We start from the raw sequence: 26,033 nt of genomic DNA on the forward strand, positions 1-26,033 counted from the left end.
ACACCTACACATAAAAATGAAAAGAAAAATATACATCTGCTTAAGGTTTATTTCAATAAAGACAGCATCTTATCGGACCTTCAAAACTACCGGCCATAGGCTTAATATGGCCTATCATTAACAATTCTTTTTTTTTTTTTTAAATCATTAACAACTCTTAAAACAAAAAGCCACAGAATCTGTAAATGACAGATTAAATCCAGCATTGCCAATTATCTTATTTCCAGCCCAAAGAAGAGCTCAAATTTTAAGATCTAAAAATAAAGACACAAGTGGTGAAGATATTGTTTGTATTAAGGAATGGGTAGGAAATGAGTCCAAAATAACTTATTACTTAGTTCTGAAAAATAAGGATTTCATTAACAGTACTAATCTATGTCCAAACACAACTAAGTAAAACAATACGAGGCTCCCTAAAACCCTGGACAGTTATTCACATAATAACCAAAGCAGCTGTGTTTTGTCCCAGGATCCTTAAATTATTGACCAGCAGGTCCTTCAGATCACAGAAAGGCAGGACCAGATCAGGGCTGGTTGAAGACAACAGGACAACAGACTTTTTCCCCTCAGGATCTATATACCCATCGAATTCCCCTCCTCTCGCTTTGGATGATCTCATGCTTGATCTACTCAGAGAGGCCGGTAGCTCCAGTCAGCACATTGGGAACTAAGTTTCACCTATTACCAATTATGTGGGAGCTGGGGGTGTGTGGGAGGGAGCTCACTGGCGGGGGAAGCAGAGGATCTGGGCCCAGTTTTGAAGGCACTCACTGTGGTATGACCTTGGGCAGGTCACTAGGTGCCCCCACACCTCTGATCTCCAGGCACTGACATGCGGGATAATATAATCCTTGTGTTGTTTCAACAACTCGATAAGAAAACATGATGAAAACACTGGAGAAGTGGCAAAGCATCATGGAAACGTTAAGAACCAAGACTTCTGGTCTAATATTCACCTATTGGGACCTTTAACAATGCATTTTTCATTCTGTTATTGTGCAAAGAATGTGAAGTTAAAGATGTATATAATGCATCCATAATCATGTGCATTTAAAAAATTAGAATAACTGGGGACCCAGGGTGGCTTAGTCTGTTAAGCATCTGCCTTCGGCTCAGGTCGTGATCCCTGGGGTCCTGGGACTGAACGGGGAGTCTACTTCTCTCTCTTCTTCTCCCCCTCCCCCCCCAATCATGCTCTCACTCTTTCTCAAATAAATCAATAAAACCTTGTAAAAAATCAGAATAATTAAGGACTCCACAGTTTTGACTAGAGATTCTTTTAGAATTAAGGTTTTAGCTTAGGCATTTTATAAAAAAGGAAGAAGAAGCAATAGGATAAAGAAGAAAAGGAAACTATCAGGATATTATCACAATATAGTCATCACTTAATAAACTCTGAACTAAAAGGAGGTCCATTTTAAACCTGATTTTCTCTTCTAAGGAGGTTCAACTAGCTGCCTTCGGTCGCAGACACGAGGCCCAGAGCTCCCTTCTCCTGCAGGGGACTTCTGCAGAGTCCTGCCAAGCAGAGAAGATGTTGAGGGGAGGAGTTAGAGCAGCTGCCCCTCAATTAAATATCCTGTTGGCTAAAATATACAGAGCACGGACATGTGAGGGAACAGGGGTTTCTGGAGGGACAAGAGCAGCTTCCAGTTAATACACCACTACAGTATGTGAACCGCTAGTGGGCTCCCAAAGTCTTTTCTCGGGACTGCCTGTATTCTAACGAGTGCCATCGCTGGTCCCCAAGTGCACAGAAGCATAAAAACAGCAATGTGAAGGGCAGAAGAAAGATTATGGGTTGGGCGGGTAAGGAATACAGCTGACAGCAACTGAAGAAACAGGACCATGTTAACAAATGAGAAAAAGAACTGAAAAAAATAAAAACTAAAAAATAAATAAAATAAAACAAAACTCCTTAAATGAGAGCTGTTATACAGGATAATTCTCACCAATGACCATGAGTTACTATCAAAGTTCAATGAGACTCAGTTTCCAAGGTAAGAGGGAAATGCATGATCCATTTTTAAAAAGGCTTCCATCACAAATAGTTAAAGTTAATTCTTAAAACTTGGCTGTCTTGTATAACTCACTCCCTAGAGGGTTCCAGATTACCGTGGTTTTACTGTAGTTAGATAGTTTTATGGTTAATGTACTGTGGTATAAATAAATATAGCTTAGCCTAAGCGTCTCCACTGAAAATATGTATGTCATAAAATGACAAATAAAATAGGTCAATAACCAAACCCGTAGTAAATAATTCAAGCATAAAAGCACACAACATCAGAATAAACTAAAACCGATCCTCTTCAGACTGGATACATTTATTCAAAATGGACTTCGGCGGCAAAAAGAAATGTCCAAAGATAAATGGTGAGAAAGGAGGTATTAAAGTCACTAGCTTATATCCTTCTGGTAAAGTCTAAATAGCTACATGTCACACTCATGAGAAGAGCCTATAGGAAAACCAAGCTAGCCTATGCATCTGTGTTACAATAAAATAATATTCTACACTATTCTGATTTGATTCTACATGACAGAGACTTGGTAGGTGCTCACTAAATTGATGTGGCCCAGAAATATAATTTCTAAGTGGTTTGAAGGTCCTATAAATTAAAAGCGGGAAATATCAGGAATATCATCAGTGCTTCCTGGGAATGTTTAGATATCGAACACACAATGAAAGAGAAAGAGTGGGAGAGCTTCAAGGACATTGCTTCACTGCCAGCTACAAAGGATGCACTGACAAGGACTGCAACTAAGAGCAGGAAATGCTGGTTTGCTTTGTGAGTAGGGGACTGTGGCTAGTCTCCAAATAGCATGAGGAGATGATGAGGACTAAGTCAGGGTTACAGCCTCACCCCTCCCTGGGCTGTAGCATCATTACTAGCTGGTCCTATTTGGTCATGACGACAGAAGACGTCCTGATTTGTGATGTCAAGGAGATAGGGAGGCAGGGTGACCTCCACAGGGCCGCTTGGGGGCTGAGGCAGGTGACAAAGTCTGTATCTTCCTTTACCCCCTTGCCTGGTGTTAGTTATGTCACAGTTTTAGTAACCCCATCATTTTGGATTTTAATTGACGTGACTCTTTGGTTTGAGTATTTTCTAGAGTATATAATCATGGAAAGGAGCGTGCTTGCCTTCAATGTCTACTGGCTTAAGGTACTCATTGTCCTACCGACTACTGCTCTATTAACTCAAAGACATTAGTAAACCATGCCGTTTTCCACACAGCTGCGAATTCTAGACAGTCTATCTAGACCATGGCCATGCATCTCCTTGAAGTCCCAGTGGTACCCCAGTTTAGGAAAAGTTTAACTTGACTCTTCAGCTCCAACATTTACACAGCCCAGCTGAACCTGAGTAGAGTGAGACTGTCATTCCAGAATCGGTTCATGGCAACATTTCCTTCCCAAACAGTTCCGTAGCGGGAATCTCAGCCATCTCTCATGAAGACCCAGGTTAAGGATTAAACTTACAAACACTCCCACGGTGTTCAGTGCCTGCCATGCATCTTTCACTTTACTGGTAAAGGACATTTCAAGCTTCTGCTACTGAGAGACAAGGAGAAGCAGATGACACACTGTTTGTACTATTTGGGGGTGGGGTGGGCGGGGGGAGATTCAGGGAAGGTAAAGCCAGCGAGGTCTCTGGAAGGTTGTTTAGAGACAGGGCAGGAGAATGGGGAGACTCTCTCTCCTTTGAGCAGGGGTTGACAAACTACAGCCTGTGGGCTAACCTCAGTGAGCTTCTTCCCTGCTCTGCCCCATCCCTGAGCTCTCCCAATGCTGGTTTCAGAGTTATTTAGTGAGGAGGTGGCAGTGCCTGCTGGGGTCTGTTCCCGGCAAGCAGCCGCTGCGCGGGGAGGATGATTGGCTGGGACGGTGGACAACGATGCTAAGGGGGTCCCCTGGTCCGGTGCTGAGCAGCCTTGCAAATGGTGCTGAGGGGCAAAGGAGTGTTAAGCAGGAGGGTATCTACCTGAAGGATTATTATTATTTTTTAATTTGACAGAGAGAGATCACAAGTAGGAAGAGGGGCAGGTAGAGAGAGAGAAGGAAGCAGGCTCCCTGATGAGCAAAGAGCCCGATGCAGAGTTCGATCCCAGGACCCTGAGATCATGACCTGAGCTAAAGGCAGAGGCTTAACACACTGAGCCAACCAGGTGCCCTTCTACCTGAAGGGTTTAAACAAGGGTGTGATAAAATCAGATCTCCATTTCAGAAAGATTGCTCTGACAGCAGGGGTGAGGTAGAAGGGAGATGGGGGGGGGGGTGCCTCTGCTCTCCCATATGCTGCTCTACCCTTCCTATCATGTCTGCTCTGAAATTCCCTAATCATCCTTCTCTCTGTATTCCAGCTATTCCAGCTTCTTCCTGGGCACTCAGGGCACTTTCCAGACACCTGCAAAAGTCTTTTGTTTCCACCCCAAATCACCATTTTCTCAACTGCTTCTTTGTCCCATGCTTTCCCATCTATCTGTAGTGATGGACCAACAGTTTGTTTTTATTTGATTTTATTTCTAACTCTACTCTTCTGTAGATTGGAATTTTTGTAAAATACAAAATCATGCCCTAGGATTTCAGGGCAATGTCAAATTGCTATAAGTGTCTCCAGTCTTTTTCCTAATCTTTAGTATTTGTCTTGTCACAAGCTGATAATAAACATCTGTGTCAATGAATTCAGTAAATTGCAGAATACAAAATTAATATACAAAAATCAGTGGTATTTCCATACACTAACAACAGATTTTCTGAAAAAGAAATTAAAAAAATCAATCCCATTTTTAACAGCGCCAAATACAAAAAAATACTGATGAATAAATTTAGCCAAAGACATTGATGAAAATATAAGAAAATGATGAAAGAAATTGAAAAAGACACAAATAAATGCAAAGGTATCCTATGTTCATGGATTGGAAAAGTTAATATTGTTAAAATGTCAATACTACCAAAAGATTAAATGCAGTTGCAATCACTAGCAAAACTCTCACGGCATTTTTTGCAGAAATAAAAAAAAAACATTCCTGGGGCGCCTGGGTGGCTCAGTGGGTTAAGCCGCTGCCTTCGGCCCAGGTCATGATCTCAGGGTCCTGGGATCAAGTCCCGCATTGGGCTCTCTGCGCAGCGGGGAGCCTGCTTCCTCCTCTCTCTCTCTGCCTACTTGTGATCTCTCTCTGTCAAATAAATAAATAAAATTAAAAAAAAAAAACAACATTCCTACGATTTCTATGAAACCACAAAAGGTCTCCTGAATACCAAAATTAATCCTCAGAAAGACCAAAGCAGGAGGCATCACAGTTTCTGATTTTAAGCTATATTATAAAACCACAGTAATTAAACAGTATGGTACTTGTTAAAAAACAAATAGACCAGGGGAGCAGAACTGAGAGCCCAGAAATAAACCCAAACATATACGGGCAATGAATATTTAATAAGGGAGGCAAGAATAACTACTAGAGAAAAGCAGTCTCTTCAATAAATGGTGCTGGGCAAGTTGGAAATTCAATGTAAAAGAGTGAAACTCCTATCTTTCACCACTCACAAAAATTACTTCAAAATGGATTAAAGACTTAGATATAAACCATGAAACTCCTAGGGGAAAACACAGGATAAAATCTCCTTGACTTGGGTCTTGGTAACGAATTTTTAAAAATCACACCTAAGCATAAGCAATAAAATAAAAAACAAACAATGGGACTATATCAAACTAAAAAGCTTCTGCACAGCAAAAGAAACCATCAACAAAATGAAAAGATGACCTATGGAATGGGGAAAAGTATTTTCATATATCTGAAATGTCTATATATCTGATAAGAAGTTAATATCTAATATACATAAAATATATAAAGATTTCATACAACTCAATAGCAAAACAAAACAGATAAGCAAAATCCAAGATAAACAAATAATCCAATTATAAAATGGGCAAAAACTAGAATAGACCTTTTACTAAAGAAGATATAGGAATGCCCAACGGATACATGAAAAGATGCTCACCATCACTAGCTATTAGGGAATGCAAATGAAAACCACAGTGAGATATCACATCACACCTGTTAGAATGACTATCACCAAAAAGACAAGAGATAACGCATGCTGGCATGGATGTGAGGAAAAAGGAACCCTTGAGCCCTGTTGGTGGGATTACAACATAGTATAGCCATTACGGAAAATAGCACAGTTTCCTCAAAAAATTAAAAATAAAACTACCAATAATCCATCAATACACTTGCTGGGAATATACCCAAAGGAAACCAGACACTAACTTAAAAAGATAACTGCACCCCCATGTTCATAGCAGCATTATTTATAATAGCCAAGACATGGAGAGAACCTAAGAATTCACTGATGGATGGGCGGATATTCACAGATAGAACTACAAGGAGAAATAAATGAATCCACTATTATAGTCGAAGACTTTAACACCCTTCTATCATAAATGAACAGACCCAGCAGTTAGAAAATCAGTCAGGACATAGTTGAACTCAACAGCACCATCACTAAACTAGATATATAATAGACATCTGTTGATTATTTCATCCAATGACAGCAGAATCCACATTCTTCTCAAGTTCACATGAACATTCATTAAGGCAGACCACATTCTGGGCCATAAAACACACCTTAACAAATTTAAAAGAATAGGACTCCTACCATATATGGTCCCAAACTACACTGGAATTACATTTAGTGAAACTAATTAAGATAGCTGAAAGAATCAAAGTATTTGAAAATTTAATAACACATGGGTCAAAGAAGAAATCGCAAGAGAAATTTCAAAACATTTTGAACTAAATGAAAATGAAAATATAACTTAGCTAAATCTGGGATGGAAGGAAAGCAGAACTTAGAAGAGAATTCATAGCTTTTGAATGCATATATTAGAAAAAAAGAAAGTTCTAGAAACAATAATCTAAGTTTCCACCTTAGGAAATTAGAGAGAGAAAAGCAAGTTAAATCCAAAATAATCAGAAGAAAAATAATAAAAATTGGAGCAGAAACCAATTATATAGCAGAAACCAAGAAATCAATAGAGAAAAATCAATGAAACCAAAACTATTTCTTTGAAAGAGATTAATGAAACTGATAATCCTCTAGCCAAGCTAATTAAGAGAAAAGGAGAGAGAAAACAAATCATTAATATAAGTGAAAGGGGGACATCAGTACAGATCCAATGGACACTAAAAGGATAGTAAAGGGATACTATGAACACCATGCTCACAAAGTTAACACCAAGCACACAAAGTTAACATGAAGCACACCAATACTTTAAAAGAAACAATCTACCAAAAGTTACCCAAGAATAAACAAACAATCTTAATAGGCCTAACTCTAACTATTCAAGAAACTGAATCTCGATAATCAATAATCTCCCAAAACAGAAAACACTAGGCCCAGATGGGTTCACTGGTGAATTCTATCAAACATTTAAGAAATAAATTCTACAAATTCTCTTCAGTCTCTTGGAAGACAGAATAAGAGGGAAAACTTCCTGACTCATTCTATGAGGTCAGAATTACCATAGTACCAATAAATAAATAAATAAATAAACAAACAAACAAACCAGAAAAAAGCTGTTTAGAAATTATAGAAGAAAGAAAACTAAAATCCAATATCTCATGAACAAAGATGCAAAAAAACCTCAACGAAATACTGGCAAATTGAATCTAACAATGTATAAAAAGAATTACATAACACAAGTGCAGATTATTCACCATAGCTGTATAAATGGGATTTATGTCACGTGAGCAAGATTGGTTCAACATCATGGATTTGAGAGTCCCAAGTTTTCCTCATGAAGTATGTCAGTTACATCAAGCAGATACAGGCAGGAATATCATAAAAATCTACCTTTACAATTAACAATCCGTCAGCTAGACTATAAACTCTGTGAGGGAAGGACCATGCCCACTGTGGTCTCTACTTTATGACCAATGCTGTCCGGTATCCTGTACCTAGTAGGTGTTTGGTAAGTACTTGTGGAATGAATGTCTGAGGTATTAAGATCCAGATAACACTACGTACTAATCACTTAAGTTTACACTATAATCCAAAGTCATCAATTTCCCAAAACAAAAATATTCTCCAGTGTTTTTTTGCCTTGGAAATGTTTTGCCACTCTATCTTAAAATTCTATGCATGGGATGTCTGTGTGGCTCAGGGTGTTAAGTGTCTGCCTTCAGCTCAAGTCATGATCCCAGGGTTCTGGGATCGAGTCCCAAATCAGGCTACTTGCTCAGCAGGGAGCCTGCTTCTCCCTCTGTCTGCCTCTGACTCTCTTTCCCTCTGACAAATAAATAAATAAAATCTTAAAAAAAATTTTTTTTATGCACAATTGAAACTTAGTACACTTCATGTTTGGGGGACAGCTGTGGCTGGGAACACTCACTTTACTCCCTTTACATACTTTTGAACCCCATCTTTTTCAAAACAAACATTGCCTAGTAATATTGAACCGTTCCATCTCAGACTTGCTTTTCACAGCTGTATCACATGATAAAGAACACTTAATAAGGAGAGAAAACACATTTTTGGAGAAATTTTCCCATTAAGAGAAGAAACAAATTGCATCACTGTGGAAGAAGAGATTTGGTCCCTGCCTGCTTACTAGATGGTGAGTTCCAAACTCCTTGGCTATTCCACTACCATGACAAACCCAACTCTTTGGCCCACATGGTGTCTTTTCTTCCCATCAGACCTTCTCACCTTGGTCCCAGAACACCGACACCACGACCTGATTGCTTAAGTCCTGTGGACACCCTTGTGGTCTTATTTTTTCCTTTACCTTCATGTGAAACCGGTCACCAAGCCCTTTTATTTCTAGCATCTTGGTGTTTCCCATCAATCCTTCAACACCTCTCCTCTCTGGCCTCTCCCCTACTCAGACAACTGTTCCCTCCCTCTTGAACACTTACCAGCAACCATCAGCCAACTGGTCTCTCTCCACCTGATCTTGCTGGTCTCCAGTGTTTTCCCGCCCCGCCACCACCAAAGAGGTATCTGTAAAATGCACACCTGATCAGGCGGACCTAAGATGAAGTCCAAGCTCCTGGCCAGGCAGATGAAAGCCCTCTGCAGCCTGGCCCTGCTGCCTCTCCTCAAACTTCCCCATCTCTGCCCACACCCCTCCTGCTCTGCTCAAACTTCTCAAACTCCCAAATGCATCAGGCTCTCCCGCTCTTTGGTCTTTCCTTCTCCCTGCCTGGAGCCCTCTTCCTTCAGGGCTCAATCCTAATGCCTCTCTCCTCTGGGAAGCCTTCCTTGACATTGTCTGCCATCTGTAAGGCTTGGTTTTAGGAGTTGTGACCCTGTGGTCCCACAGCATCTGGCTCTCCCTCTTACTGTGCTGGGTTGAAAGGGTGAAACGGTCTGTTGACGCCCATCTCATCAGTAGAGGTTCAGCCCTACACTCGACAAGCAAGCACTGTGCTGTTCACCATTTCTCCTCCAGGCCTGAGCTCTATTCTCACTTTACTGAACTCAGGGAACATATCGGATTCATATTTGGTTCTCCGGATTTATCACAGTGCTTGGGTACAGCAAGGAGGCGTAAAAAGTAGTGAACGAATGCAATATTCTCTTGGCTGAAATGCAGTTCTGAGATTAACACCTTTGAACTTGGTACTTAGACCCCTATTTGGTGCCCAAATGTCGGTATGACATGTACAGATGGCAAGCAGACATTTGTTTCTGACATACATAGGATAAGATACACCAAGGATAGGGATGTGATACAAGCAACCCTAAAGCGAATTCCCAGAACTGGGGACAGGCCATCTCCATGCATTTGCTTTTTGCTTTTGATTCTAATGATCCTCGTTATTACTTAGTAGCTAGTCATTTCATCTTGCTGGGACTCAGTTTCTTCATATATCGAATGAATCTTTTCCAGCTTCAAAGGCCTGCAGGAGGAAGTGGCTGCTATTTTTACACATTGAGTTTGAAAGTTATTTTGAATAAGAAGGCTCCTGGAAAAACTAAAATACTCTACCAGTGTATCTTGCAACTCACACTTCAGTGTTCATACAGAAAAGTTTAAAGATGGCAAGTGGGTTAACGTAATTTAGCAATAAGTTGTTCTAAAAACAATTTGTGGAGAATATATATATAAACAATTATAGACAAAATTATAAAGTGTCTGGTATTTTAAAAGAATATACAGAGAATACAGCAATCATGGCAGAGTCAGGAAGTCTAGTGGTAACCAACCTATGATTTGCAGTATTTGTAAAAAAAATTTAAAAAACTAAAACTGCACTGTTTTATTTTTTAAACTGCTGAACAATATTACAAGATGATTCTGCAACGCTTCCTCTTCATATATACTCAAAACTTTTAGGTCACCGACCTAGTGTAGCCCTTCCACAAAACATGATTTGTGTTGGCGATGCCATAAAGTCAGGTATATTGGCATCAATATTACAACATATAAAACCCTGAGTACCGTAATTTTGGTGATTGATTTTAAAATTGGTTTGATCAAATCTATGATTTTTACAAATGTAAAGAAACTCTAATAGACCCTTAGGTCTTTTCCAAGTTCTCAAATTCAAGGGGCCTTGGTGATATTAACTTCCTAGTTTATTAACTTTCTTTACTTTCCTAAAATAAGGCACATATTTAGAAAAGGCCCTTAACAGTCTTACCACTTCGTGCACTTAAATAAAAAATGAGCAGCAATGCTTGTGTTTTCTTAGCTTACTCAAAATAGTTCCTTAGTAAAGCCATCAGCTCTCTCTATGGGTTACAAATCTTCTCTTGATATAAAGTTTTATCTATATGTGATCTTGCACTTTTCATTTTGGAGCTTTAAGAACTTTAAGTTCTTTTGCTATTTAAAGCCCAAAATAAACAAAAATCTTAATTAGTATGATAGTCTTAATAGATTACGCATTTAAGACACCAGAATAGTATAAAACCTCTTATTCCTTATCAAACATAAAAGGAGGGAAATAAAATATTTTGTTTTACACACACACACGGAGGCTTAAAAGCTGAAACATACTTCTAAGCCCTAGTTTTAGGAGGAAGAGTATCCGTTTGTTTTTTCACTCAAACCCATGTATTTAAAATCAAGTATTACTCTTTTAAACAGCATGCCTCATTTGTGGTGAGCTCCTAAAACAGGAAGATTTTTGGACAAGTGTCGTACCCCTTCAATGCCCCAGGACATTCTAGCCAGACCAGATTCCACTCCACTTTTAACAAACCACACACGAGCTCATTTCCGTCTCTTTGCTGATATCCTCCATATTATGTATGTTCTCCTTCAAATTCCACTCTGCCATCTTCCGTGAGGCCTGCTCTGCCAGTTCCATCTGGCCTGGGCTTTCTCCTGAGTTCTGAAGGTTCTGGATTTCTAGTCATGAGCAGTCATGTTGGTCTCTCAGTTTCTTTTTCTTCCCTGTCCTCACTCCCTAATCTATGCCCTATGAAGACCAGGCTAAGAGAAGGTTGGGGGTGGGGGGCTGTATTATTGCCTTCTTTCCTGTTCGGTTCCCGGCACCTAAAAGTGCCTGGAACGTGGGGTGCTTCAGTAGCTGCTTAATGATGAGTGACCTAGTGGTATTAAAAGATACCATGTGCATACATAACATGCTATCTTTAATCCAGGTCCTTTTTAAGGGCAAGGACCATTTTATTGTCTTAGGTCATTTCTATCACTGTGCTCATAAACATAACAGGCTAGAGATAGAAACTATATTTAGAAGCACTGAAAGATTGGGGTCCCCTGAGCCTAGTGCCTCACTTGAAAAAGTTAAAGATTTATAATATTGACTTTTGTTAGCAGGACCATTTTAACCAGTAAATGACATCGATGCTTCTAAAAACAAAATGGAGCTCAGTCTTTGATAAGAGTTCTAAAGTCAAAATATATAATGGTGAAAATCAGAGTAAAAATGGTCCTTGAAAAATCTTTCCACTGGGTCTCCCCCCAAATATAGCATACATGGTTTTGTACATGTCTCATTGTGCTGAGGTAAATACAATAAAACAGTATGATTTCCACTAGGGCTGGGAACAGAGCGGTTTCTTCTGGTAAGCATCATTGCATTTTTAAGGCTCGTGCACTAGGAAAAGACGCTTTTTGGTTTTTATTTCCTTCTTTTTCTTACAAACACAAGTCTTGTGGTCGAATCAAACGAGCATGAAATGCAACACTACTGAAAAACAACTGTTAAGATAATGAATTAATTCTACAAATAAAAACTGCCAGCAAGAGGTTAGTGACTAAAGCATGAGTCTATCCATTCGGAAGCTACTACAATATATCCTCGAATACCAAGTCTCAACTAACACTTAGAAAATTCCCCCTATATTTATCCAAGTAACCCATCAGCTCTGCACCATCCTCCCTACCATATATGTCTACCTTTACAAACAAATTATTTATCAAAAAAAAAAAGGAAAAAAAAAGCATTTTTTTTCAAAAGTATTTCTCTAAAAATAAGAACAAAACCTAGATTGTGGAGAACTGTTTTTGATAGCTGGCTACAAGTTATTCGAGAGAGTTTGCATATTTTAAAATCAGAAACAAATCCAGTTAAAGCAAAGACACCGCAAAAATGTCTATGTCCGCCTTGTCTCCCCTTCCACACACACAAAATCAAGTCTAGTCATAAAAAGAAAGACTCCGTGTAATTATCATATGACCCACAATTGCACTCCTGGGCATTTTTCCCAGGAAAAATGAAAACTTATGTTCACACAAAAACCTGTACACAAATGTTTATAGCAGTTTTGTTCATAACAGTCAGGAACCGGAAACAAGCCTTTAGTCCTGACCGGTGATGGTTAGACAATCTGCAGACCTTCATACCCTGGACTATTACCCAACTATAAAAAAGAATAAATTCCTGAGAAGGACAAGTCGAATCTCCAGAAAAAATATGCTGAGCGAGAAAGGCCAATCCCCCCACAGTAACACAAAAGAGAATCCCACTTATAGAACACTCCGGCAAAGACCAAATGATAGAGATGGAGAACAGGCAAGTGGCTGCTGGGATTAAGGAGAAGAGCAGGGGAGAAGCAAGTATGGATATGAAAGGGTAGCAGGAAGAATCCCTGTGGTGAAGGGAATGTTCTGAATCTGAAGCATATCAGTGTTAATGCCCAGGCTGTGATACTATGACACTACATATTACAAGTGTCACGATTAGGCAAAACTGGGTAAAAAGTACAAGGGATCCCTCCATTAGTTAGCACAACTGCATATGAAACCTTTACTTATCTCAAAATACAAAGTTTAGTTAAAAATTTCAGAAGAAGCAATATTCTAGTCTAATAAATTTACTTGGCCATATTGAGACCCGAGCTTGAGAATACATCACAGCCCCTTTGATGCTTTGTAGAAACTACAGAAGTGGCTAGAGTACAAACTGGGTCAAGAACAAAATAGGGACCCACAGCCGTTTCTACAGGTGTCACCAGCATCTGTGAATCTCCCCAGTTCCCTCACAGAGGACTGTCTCTGATCAGATAGGCCCCCTCGCACTGCAGAGGCCAGAGGCATCCTTCTGTTTTCCTACAGCTGCCACAGGCCACAACAAGGCATTTCCCAATGGCAAGGCAACCCATTATTAGTTGGTCTACACAAATAAAAGAACTCTGTGAGAGAACAGTATGTCACCTCCTTTACATAAGTCAAATATTCAAACACATAACAAATGATCTGCCCGTTAAGGCAACATTTTCTGGTAACTGAGTTGAGCAAACAGATATTGTGAGCAGAAATGTTCTATTCCAGGGGACTAATATAGAGAAGTAAAATATATGTCTGGATTCCTTTCAAGTCTTTCTTCTCCCATAAACGTAATAGTTGTATCAGTGACGCTGGACTGTTAGAAGAATCACTGTGACAGAGGGAGGGATTTTTTGGGACCCCTCTTTTTCAAGTATAAACATTCATTTGATCCAATAAAGACATTTTAGAAAAAAAGTCAACATATAGAAACGATTTTATTTTTTCTATACTTAGATTCAAACAGAAAGTGTTTGGTAATACTCTACAATACTAATCATTTCAAATAAAATGGATGATCAAGAAAAGTATGACCTTCTTCTGCAAAACAACTGAGGATCTGAATTGGAAAAATATTTTTGTCTATAAATAGGAATATCCAAAACAATTTAAACCTCTTGAGCACTTGACTGTTTCAGGTCCTTTGCGTCTAGATTGAACAGACCACAGGAAGTTTCAAACCCCGACAGCTGAATCTAAAAGGAAAAAAAAAAAAAAAGATCCATTTAGCTGTCATGATCATTGTCACCGTCAATCCCTAATATCTCAGACTTCCCTGACCGCACTCAACTTCCCCATGCTGCTTTCAGCTTGGGGGAAGACAAATCACTAACTAATCAATTATGTACACTAATTAAAAATGCTACCTTTAGGAGGTGTTTTCATACCTTAGTAATGGGGTGAGTATTTCCTCTTGCCGCTGACTTTGAAACCTTTTCGATGTCACGTTAGCCAGGATGCACCGAACATTTGCAAACACTTAATGCTACAGTCTACGTACACTATCGAATTGCCCTCCGAAAGTAGTGGTACGATTCTGCAACTGGTTGAGGTCACATGGAAAATAGAATTATATGCTAATTTGTTCCTATATTAAGTTATCATAGAAGGTCAGACCAAACACAGCAAAATGAATTCTGGAAAAAAAATTAACTAAGTAGATTGGTATGTACCGTATCAAAATAAACTGTTTATCTTAATAGATACAAATACAAGAAAGATTTTTTTAAATGCAGGCATTTTCTCCTTTTCAAAAAATAAATGTTTTAACTAACCCCAGGCAATGACTTGCATGATCTGAAAACACTCTATATAAATATAGTTCTTCCCTAAAGAAGAACAGGGGCAGAGTATTTTTCCCCCCTAAGGGGTGAGAAAATGGAGAAGGGCATCGTATCCAAAAGAGAATAATTTCCCCCCAAAAAACTTGCCTTTAAATACATATTTATTAAAACTTGCTTTATCTAAGTAGTTGTACCCATGCACTGTAAAAAAAATGAACACACAGGTTTTAACTCTATGATGGGGTCAAGAGATGCTGAGTATAAGACATGTATTACTTAACTCCAAAATAAACTAAACAACAATATAAATTTTTCATTAGCCCAGATTTGTCTGGAAAAAAAAAAAGTTTTATTTTAAAAACTATTGAGGAAGAAAAACCTATATTATTTCTTTTTCTGAAAAGCATATCTCCAGATATCACCTTATCCATGGATGAGTTGTACAGATACTACATCAACTTAACAACAACAAAAAAACTATAAAGCAAATCAATGATCGAAGAATTTGTGGGCTACCAGTTTTATATATGATGATGGTGTATTCGTCACAGTTCTATTTTCAAAGATCCATTTATAGAGAAAGGGAAAGAATCTGGGGAGGGGGTGACGGAGAAATGAAACCTTACAGCATTTGAAACCATGGGACCAATATTTTATAAAGCATCCAATCTACAGCAGAACACAACTAAGACGAGTGACAGAGATCATCTGTGTCACACCCTTAGGCAAAATCCTGAGGAAGAAAAAAATGGTAATATTTTGTTCTAGAGTCTATCCTTTTTTCCATTAAAAGACAGGTTTATATTTTTCATTTTATTGCAACATTTCCAATGCCATCCTACAAGAGAACTAGCACTCACAAAAAGCCATCTGAATTTCTTTCAATCGGAACTCATTGTGAATTTTTAAAGGAACTTTACCTACAACTTTTTTAATTAGATGCCATTACTGTTAGTTATCATAAAATACGCTGGATTCCCATGAAGTATCAGTTTGACGTCTTGTTTAAATACTTACTTTTCTTCTATCTACTACCAGCCATGTTTACCCTGCTTTCTCCTAACCAAGTTAGATATGAAGATACATATTCAGGCACAAAGTCTTCAGGCTCCTTGATGGATTGTAAAATACAGCTATATACTTCTCTACTATTATTCTTATTTGAAGGCCCTTATGTATTGGGATCTTAATCCATCAGAAGTTGAGAATTACATTCAAAAAAGAGAAGGGAAGTCAGACAAAAATGAAAACATGCACTGATGCCTAAGTAAATTAATCTTCATTCCCACTGAAAGTAATCTGATGTCCAGGGACTGGGAATTATTCTACCATAAAATACAGCACATTAAATACTACAATAGCCCATTTGAAATGTCCTAAGATAATGATTATGTCATCTACAAATGATCGTACATATAGTTATATTTTAATATTCATTACTGGAGGTTCTAATGCAAAATATGTTGAAATTGTGAAAATCCTCAATCTGTTAAAGATAAGATCAAGCAAATCAAATTCTGTAACTGAAAGTAAGACTCAAAATAAGATCTGAAAAAAGAATCGACAAAAGTAAAGGCAAAATATTTGGACCCTGGTTGTTATCACAAACAACACTATCACTCCTGATGGTTTGCATATAAAACTCCTTATCTCCACTAGCTAGTTGAAAAGAATGAAAAGCTTCTCACAACCAGCTAAAAAGAAAGTCTTTACCAGGCTCCTTGAAAAAGCTCATTTTCACATTACTCAGGCTTCATTATGCTAAATCAATATTCGTTTAGTCACTGGGGTTATTGACATATTTTAAAATAAAAGTATACCCTTCAGCTACTGCACTCATTACAGGTAATTTGTCTTGTCAGAGAGCAGGGAATATTATCCTAGTCTTTCAGGGGCTGACAGCCCATGGAAATACCTCCCCATGGTTACAACTGTAAATAATTTTAAGGTAAAATATTGAAAAATCAATGACTGTTTCCTGCAATCTGTCACAAACAAATCAATCATAATCCGCACTGCCAGAGAGTATGATTTGAGGGAGATGGGAGCAGATGTAATTCTTGGCTGAAATCTCTCATTTCAAAATCACTTCACATAATGGTGTCATCATTTAAACACTCAACAGTCAGTGCAACTGCCACTGTAACATCTAGTTGGACAAAACCACAAGGAGGAGGAGGAGAAAACGCCATCGCTATTATGTTAACAAACATTTAATTTTAATGGCTGCTGCATTAGTAAATTTCAACTGAAAACTGTTTTACCTGTCCGCTTTCACAGTCCTACATTAATCAAGGCTGCTGGTCTACATACGTGTACAAATGCTTAATAAATTAGCTTCTGACTCAAAACTTGACTCTCCTACATACATCTTTTATTTTCAATGTCCGTTATAGAGAATGAAATTTGGAATTAATAAATAAGACATCTGGATTGTAGAATACCCATAATTCTGCCCATACAACAAAGACAAAAAATAGTATCGTAGATGTCACGATTATACTTTTAAAGTAGGTTTAAAGGTCTCAGTTGCCCGGATATTGGATTTTATATTTTCCTTCTATTAATACATATTACATTTCAACTTTGTAATATTGTGGCCTATTTTAAGATGACCAGCAAGACCCAGTTAATTCAAAAATACCCTTGCATTCTACACCCAAGCTACAGACTGATACTTTAAAAACTGAAGTAATAACCCAAGTATCTGAAGTGTAAAAGTTGGTCAAGGTCATAATATGGAATTGTTTTGTGAATGTAAACTGCTTTCTAAGTAATCGCCGATACCACCATTTTTTCCAGGCTACATTTACATTGCTCCCTCGGCTTACAATCTCTGTCTCGGCATCAATACGAGAATCTGAGATCGGTATACTGCACCTTTTTGTTCTGTTCACCAAAAAAATCAGTTTATTTAAAGATCAAAGAGTCTTCTTTCTGCAGGTTTTTGTTTTTTAAATGTACATTAGTCCTTTCAATTGGAAGAACTTGCTTTTAGCTACCACCCTGCTTACTGATTTCTGAATTGTCATCACTGGACACCATGAAACCCTTTATTATCCTATTAAATATATATCACCATAAATATATAAATAAACCTGCCATAGGTATAGTTCAGGATGCAGATGTTTTGGGTGACTAGAAAAGTATATCATTTTTCTTAAAAAGGAAAAAAAAATAGCTATAAATACCATTCCACTACTTAAGCCTATATACACATTCTCAGGCATTGGTCCTTCATAAAAGGGTTTTACTGTGTTTTTAATTTCACCTGCATATTCAATGTGGCAACACAGCATGAGGAGACAGCAGCTTTTCGTACGGATACCAACTGGGCATGAATTTCGTCCTTCGAGACTCTCAGAGTCATTCTTTAACACTAACATTAGATTTTTGAAAATGCAAAAGCACCCGGGTAAATGATCAAAGACATCTTCCAGAGGAAAACAGAGTCCTCCATTCCATGTGAATCCCTGCAACAGCTGCAGAGGCAGCAGCAAGCCAGCCGAGTGAGAGGAAAAGGAAAGCACTACCCCTGGCCCAGGCATGCCAGGAAAATGGCAAGGGAGCTCAAGGGGGTGAACAAGGAAAAGGACCCCCACGTGTGGTAGGCCCTGCCGTCACAGCAGCCCCGGCTGGGCCCGGCTCACTCCCCGGCAGAGCTCTGGAGCCCCTTGTCAAGCACCGAGGCTCCCACCCAGAGTCTGGCTGAGGCTGGCAGGAGATCGCCCCGCGCAGAGTCCGCTCCCAGAGAAGACAACAAAGACTGGGAGGTGAACGAGGACAGGCAAGCAACATGCTGAATGCATGCACAGGAGCCACCAACTAAAATGACGTCTACTAGGCCCGGGGAGGCCACTGTCACAGGTCTACTTCTCAGAAAGAAGCTATTTTAAGGGTGCTGAGTAGGCCTAGATGAGGTTTCTCCGCTCTCCCCGCACAGCCCACAGCCCTAGGAGAAGCAGCTCAAAACTCAGCACGGGAAAGTCAGATCGTTTCATACCCCACATTTAAAGAAATTGCTGGCTGGTAGATAAAGTTCTTATATGTAATAAAGGCTCAGGATTACAGAGGCAAGTATTCTTTTAAAAGAGATAGTATTACCTCCCTATCTTCTGAATCTCCTCCTTCCGATAGCCAGTACAGTAGCTCCATTATGAACTGTAGATTCTTAAAAAGAAAAACAGCAATAGTTAGCTTCATCTTCCCTTGCACTTCCTTCCTTCATGGAATTACAATTTAATTATCAATACTTCAATTGATCTTATTCCTGAATGACACATTTCTCAAAAAGCACACTCTAGCTACTTCCACTAGAGAACATTTAGTACAACCTTCTCAATTAATCAACCATAACCCATTACTGTTGAAAGGACATGTTTTCTTCATATTTTTTTTAAAATAGGGGACCCTCCCACCTATTTTATATAAAAGGAGCACTAGTTTTAATACATTTGAGTATCATTAATATACATGAATTATAAACCTTAATAATAAATTTTGGTTGACAACAGATATAAAACAAAACCAATTTGCACATATGTTTAGATTTTTCCTCTATTTTTCCTTGCTGGGGAGGCACCCAATCCTCTGTCTTTTAAATTCAACAACTTTACACGTGGTTAAAAACAACAACAACAACAACAACAAAGATGAAGCTTAAAGGCATACCGGGAGGAATCAGACTGCTCACTGCTTCACATTTTCCTTCAATTTCTGTCGTGTATTTTATAACTAGCTGTAAGGCACCAGCTTCAAGTCACACAGGAAACCCTGTCTCCGTAAGACCCAATCAGTGACAGGGAAACACAAGTGTGTTATTTAAAAACAATTATATATAATTTCATCTTTATGTTAAAAATCACTTTCAGCCCTTTGAAAGTTTACAGAGAAGCATTTCCTCTACCGCAGGCTGTACTAACTAGAGCTGCCTTCTGTTTCAGTTAGCCTTTTTTCCTTCGGTCATACAACCATCTTCTTTACCTCAAGATATTCTCTATCACTAAACCCAGTTCCTTGCTCTCCCCAATAGACAACACGAATCCTCCACAAAATAATTTTTTCTCCTCTGCTTATATTCAGCAGTTCCTATTCTGATGAGAAATGACAAGCTTTACACACACCTGTATACCCTTTGTCATTAAAAGAGTTTGGTACCCCTGCCTGGAACTGATCCTCCAATTAAATTAATTTTTGAAAGAACTGGGTAATGAAAAATAATCAAAACCTGTGATTTGGCATAAACAGCTTATTTCCTTTAAGTTGTAACTCCATTTCTATAAAATATAACCTCAGTCTTGACTTTTATGGAAAGCACTGAGTTTACAAATTTCACCATCCAATGATATCATTAAAAATTGTTACGTAAATTTCCATGAATCAGAATTTTTTCTATTCACTGAACTTTTGTTTAATGCATTTAGTAAAATTTTAATAATCAAAGGCCTCAAGTGACATTCTTTACATTCTGTACTTAGTTCCTATTACTAATATAAATACTTTGGTAAAACCAACACTGGCGCTATTTTGGGTTTACTCCACACACAAACACACTGTGTTGCAGACACTCACTTGCAGATGAGCTTAGGGATATACAAGGACAAATTTCAGCCAACATTTGGAGGAACTCCATAGTTCAGAAGTGAACTTAGCTGAAAACATCCAAATGTATTATGGAAGCATCGTACTTACAACCTGCACACACACACACACACACACACACACACACACACACACACAAAAAAAGAAAGAAAGAAAGAAAAGAAAATGATTCTGTTTAAAGAAACACAGAAGACTAGTTAAATACTTTTGGGATATTAGATATGAATATCTAATCTAATTTCCTCCAAGGTATCACTCCATATTACGCCAAATAAACAAATAAAGGCTGTATCGAGATGTGGAATAGCATTAGCCGGAGAAAAGGCTAGAAAAATGAATTACATAAATGACAACTGCCGGAGAATATTATATTTCCTTCGCCTGAACAAATGTTAAGTGCATCCTTACTAATAAAGATTTAAACTTGAACTACATTAGAATATACTGGTTTTCAATTTTGAAGCATCTAAGTTAATTTGCCAAGCTAACTTGGTGCTTAGGTATACTCTAGCTATAAAAATACTGCAAATGTATGCAGAAATAAGTTATAAGTATCACACTTCACAGTGGTGCTGTGAGAGCAAAGCCCAGTCATTACTGCACAAGAAAAAAACAATTCCAGGATTTTACATCTTCTTAGAGTCGCATCAGTTGCATCTTTTAAGAACAATTATTCTCTATAAAACAGCTAACAATATACCAAAAAGATGTTAAAATTAAAGGAGCTGATAAAATGTAGAAATTGAAGGGAAAAACCACAGATATTGAGCTATTACCACACAAAAAAGGCTGTGCTACCTCGGAGTTAAAACACGATTCCAAAATATGGCACTGTTTTCATATTCTAAAGAACATGTTTAATCCACTTTGGACTACATGATTTCACTTACTTGCACATTATCAACTGAAGAACATTTAAATTTTTCCTAAAATTTCTATATGTAAAAATATATTAACAATTATGTGGTGCTATTCATTAAGACATACAATAAATAATTAGTTCCCATTCTTATTTCATTTTTTTTTAACGCAGCATATAAAATTTGAAAATAACACATGGGTAACAGCAGAGGGATGCTGATCTTAGCTGCCAGAACAAAAATGTTGATGGTGGGGTGGGGGGAGCTTTGAGGGATAAGGAAAGCAATTATCTCAAAATTAATGCTCTTGTTTTAGTTTCACCAAACAAATCTAAATAAGTCTTTCTTTGATTTTAGTTTACCATGTAATTCTAGCTAGCTAATTATCCTTGGAGTCACGAATGAGCTGTGACTCTACACCTGGCTTCTCCGATCATATGCCTATGGCCTCCTCCACTTTCATTTCCTCTTTCTACAATGACTTATAATATTAAAGAAAAACACTCACACATCTTATATACACTACTGATGGACAGCCAGCTTCCAGGAAATCATGAGCTACAAAGAGAGGGGGGAAATCTTAATGCAATACTTATGTTAAAGGGTATTAGGTGCTGGGTGAGCCAAGGGTAATATAATCAGCAGCATCCCTCTTGCTATTGTTTTTGCATTCAGAAATTTGAAGTAAAGGACTAAGATATTATTTTAGTGGTCGCCCAGGTTATGATTCAGATCCTTAAACTAATAAGAGGCTAAAGGCACTACCTTCACTTGCTCATAATTTGAATTTATAGACAATACTTTGGAAGAAATAAAACAGTTTTCTTCTATTTCTGGAAATAAAAACAAGGCATTCCATAAACAACTAAGCTAAATACTTGATGATGTGAATAGAGAAACTACTTTCGAGCATTAAAACATTCTAGGAGACTGTTTTCTAAAATATAAAGTGGCATGAATTTCTCATATGTTTACATTTTTATTATATTCCTGCTTCTGCACATTAAGCGAGACTTCCTCTACAGATTTATTCTCAACATTAATAAATGTTTGCTTAATAACAGACTGTCCCATTTATGCTTTTCTTTCTAAATTAGTAACCATGACTCCACAAAGAGCACAAAGAAAGCTGACAAAGGCATGGCCAAAAAGCCACAAGTAGTATTACTACATGCCAGAGCACTTAACATTAAACTACCATTTCTCTCTAAAACTTCTGTTGCCAGACTGCTCGCAAAATCTGGAAGCTCAAAGACGGGTTTCAAGTGCAATTAAATTCTCCAAAAGCAAAACTGTACAAAAATATGCCGCCCTTCTTATGTCACCATTTTATAGACAACATTTTCTCAGGATCTTAATTAAGATAACGATGCACACCTGTGTCAACATTCTCTGGCAAGACAGCCTTATCAATCATAATCCTTTAAGTACACTCCAAAACAGCAAAGCGATATGACAGAAGCAATCTGTTGCCTTTCCTAGCGCCGGTGTTGTGTCTCACCCACAAGAATGATGAGATCTTTAAAATACAGCAGACCTACTTTTATGAGTCTTTAAAGTTTTAACTGTAAACAGTTATTACACTAAATAAACAGGAATAACCTCTTTTGCACTTGATTTACACAATGACAACTGTACGGCCAAAACTCGAACAGCAAGCTTTGCAGCCATGTCGTGGCAATGCAATTGTGGATCTTATTTTAAAGCTTGAAATTTTAAGAGTTATGCATAACTGGATCCGTGCAGACATGACAAACCAATAAACCTTTAGGAACTCTTAAAATTACAATTTTCTAAAAGTCCTACATTAAAAGCAATCAGGGCATGCCTATCCCCAGTGTAAGTTAAAATGTTCAGGAGGATATAAATGCAAGAGATTCTCCCCCCCAAAAAAGGAGTCATCTTGGTAATGTGGAAGGAAAGGGAGAGAGTTCCCACCTCTGCGGGGGTGGGGTGGGGTGGGGGGGAGGTTGGGGCGGGGGGGGAAGCTTCAGTGACCAGAGACCAGTGAAACTACAGCTTAACAAGTAAGCAGGTTCCCAAACGGGAAAGCTGATGAATAAAGGAGAAGGCAGGGGAGAGGGAACCTTAACCTTAAGTAGCCACTACCAAGATCAAAAGGTAAAAACCTCGTGTTTACCAGCAAAAACGTAAAAACTTTCACAGGAACACTGAGAAACCCCGCCAGATGCTATTTGAATCCCATCTGCCTGCTAATGATCAGTTCTTCCATTTCACATATTAACACAAGTCTGAGACGCCAGGCGGCCGTGGCCAGCCGAGCAGCAGAGCCATCAATGTGCAAATAAAGCAGAAAATAGAGACATCCTTAAGAAATGAGTCTTAAATTTGACGTAGAGCGGAGGTGACAACCACGGCAACAGAACCATAAATTCGAAATGCTTCAATATCTTTCAGGATTCTCTCCAGACCTTGACACCAAAAAGAAGACAGTAAAAGGAAAGGGGAGGGCAAGGGGGGATAGCCTAGCGGCCCAGAGTGGCAGGATGATGTAATGAGGATGTCTGTGTGACAGACTCAGATTCTCGGTGGCACAAACCTCCATGGCTCCATGTCAGAAAACAGCATCCTGGACGAGAGCCGAGAGGGTGCTGCGGCCGCGCGTGGATGGAGGGGACACGCCCACGCGCGCCCGCCGGGGCACCGTGACATCAGGAGAGGCTGGCCCAACACTCACGCGGCCCACGCCCACCCTGCGGCTTGCGGGGCACCGCCGCGGCCATCCGGTCCACGAAGGGACTCGGATGCGGCGCGAGGGGCAGTGAGCCCGGGCGCGACCGGGCGGGAACGCGGCGGGACGGGGTACCCGGGACTCACCTCTTCTCCGCCGCGCGGGCGCGCGGACCGCGGACGCTCCCTCGTGGCTGGCGCGAGCCCCCGGCGGGCGGCGCGCGCGGGCAGCTACCGACCGTTAGCGCGAGGGGCAGCCGCGGCGGCAGGGGCGGCGGCGGCGGCGGCGGCGGGCGGAGCCGGGGGCGGGCGCTGAGGAGCACAAGGGCCGCGAGAGGCGGGAGCGAAGGGAACGGGGAGGGGTAGCTCCCCGCGACCACTCGGTCTACACCGAGCTCCCCTTGGCCGCCCGAAAAGCCATCACCGGCCAGCTCGGCGCTCCCTCCCGCTTCGGCCGTCCCGGGCGCCCAGGCCTCGCCTCAGTCCCGGCCCGCCGGCAGCCACCTGGGCCCGGCTATGCCCGCCTCCGCGGCGGCAGGCTTCTCGTCTCCATGACAATAGGGAGCCGTTGCCCCGCCCGATCCCACCCCCTCGGTGCCGTGACTCGGAGGGAAGCGAGCGCACGTCGTCGAGGGGCGGGGCCAGTGGAGGCCAGCGCCCAATTAGAGATAGAGGCAAGGAGGGACAGGGCGGGGCTGACAGAGACATTGCCGAATGTCTGCTTGAGGGGCGGAGCGTGGGGGGGGGGCGGTGAAGCTGATGGTGGGGAGGAGTTAGCGCGCCTGCGTGAAGTCCTGCAGCGGAGCGCGTCCGAGTTTACTTCAGTGGGTCAGTGTGAGGGGCCTGGAGCTCCGTAAATAAAGTGTATCTTGCTTGTCAAAGTCCTTGCGGGGAACTGTGTGGTTTTCTTTCGGCCTGCGTGTGCCCCAGTTTTATGTAAGGTCACCAAGTCCGTGATACACCGAGCTCCAGTGGAGTGCCCAACACTGTGCCAGCCCTGTTTTGGTTCACCAGCGCCCCTGTCTGTCCCAGAGTTCGAGTGCGTCTGGCTTGTGGCGGCGCGGGATGGAGAGACAGGCAGGGGGTCTGTTTTGTATTCTGTGTGGCCGTCGTGGGCAAGGGCTCTGCCTGTGACTCAGTTGTGTGTGTTTGCCTTGCCAGCGCCTCGCTGAACAAACAGTGGCTGGGTTGGGCAAAGCCGAGTGTTTGCAATGGAGCGTGGGCGGGTGCTAAAGTGCGCGCTAAGGGGAAGGGGACCCGCACCCTCCACCATCACCACCGGCCTGGCAGAGGGAGCTGTAGATGGAAAGCCCGAGGAAGAGGCGGCGAGGCATGGTGGGGGCCAGATGGGGTGTAGTGGGGTCCGTGGACCTACTCTGGTACAGCTGCTTCTTCATGTGGCAGCTCTTGCCCATTACCTCTCCTCTAGAGAAAGGCTCTCCCCCGTAATCCCGGCCCTCCCCCTTCCTTGCCGTTTGGCGGGGAGTTGGTGGAAGGAGGCCGGAGACGTACAGATGTCCAAGGCCTGTCTCTCGCCCACCTGCTGCTGCTGGCGGAGAGGGACAGTCATCTCGGCCTTCCCGCGCCCCGGACGAGGGCATCCCTCCATCTCTTCCAGGGACCTTCATTCCAGGTCTCCAACTCGCTCTCCGGCTCCCTGGCTTGGGGGAGAAGCCAGGGGCGGGTAGGTGACGGTCCGCTCGGGAGCCCAGCCTCTTGCGGAACAAGAAATCCGCTAACTCCGCGGTTTACTGTGGCAAGCACAGAGCAGAGCGCTCGCCCGCGCCCAGCCCGCCGCCTCGCTGCCTTTGTGCTTCGGATCGACCGGACCCGCCACCAGGGCCTGCCTTATGTCGGAACCGCACTCTACCCGGACTTAGCAGGGAAGGAAAGTTGGAAGAGATCGGCGCGCCTGGGATGTGATTGTCATCCTGGGGCCGGCGCTCGAGAGTCTGAGAAAGAGAGAGAGGGAGAGAGACCCGGGAGAGAAGGGGGGGTGGGGGGGAGAAAAAGAGGAGGGTGGAGAGGAGGGCCGTGGAGGAGAGGCGGGCGCGAGGGAGGGGCGAGGGGAG

At 40.8% G+C, this 26,033-nt stretch overlaps 1 protein-coding gene across 3 annotated transcripts; it reads right to left on the minus strand.

Annotated features, from left to right (window-relative positions):
* Positions 1-1,190: 1,190 nt before the first annotated feature.
* Positions 1,191-25,857, minus strand: CRNDE (colorectal neoplasia differentially expressed). 3 transcript variants are annotated; one of them, XM_032324888.1, is made up of 4 exons: positions 25,502-25,857; positions 18,914-18,979; positions 14,141-14,221; positions 1,191-1,518 (listed from the first exon to the last, which is right to left on the minus strand). In XM_032324888.1, the coding sequence occupies exons 1-4, from the start codon at positions 25,568-25,570 to the stop codon at positions 1,447-1,449; spliced, it is 288 nt and encodes a 95-aa protein (XP_032180779.1). In that variant the 5' UTR covers positions 25,571-25,857; the 3' UTR covers positions 1,191-1,446. The 3 variants fall into 3 exon arrangements, 2 of the variants coding, with proteins under 2 accessions (XP_032180779.1, XP_032180780.1); XM_032324889.1 differs by lacking the exon at positions 25,502-25,857 and adding an exon at positions 23,831-24,100 and having other exon boundaries at positions 1,192-1,518; XR_004281284.1 differs by lacking the exons at positions 1,191-1,518; positions 25,502-25,857 and adding an exon at positions 24,109-24,554 and having other exon boundaries at positions 13,945-14,221.
* Positions 25,858-26,033: the final 176 nt, after the last annotated feature.

The sequence above is a fragment of the Mustela erminea genome, chromosome 19, assembly GCF_009829155.1.
Source record: "Mustela erminea isolate mMusErm1 chromosome 19, mMusErm1.Pri, whole genome shotgun sequence".
NCBI classification, from domain to species: Eukaryota; Metazoa; Chordata; class Mammalia; order Carnivora; family Mustelidae; genus Mustela; species Mustela erminea.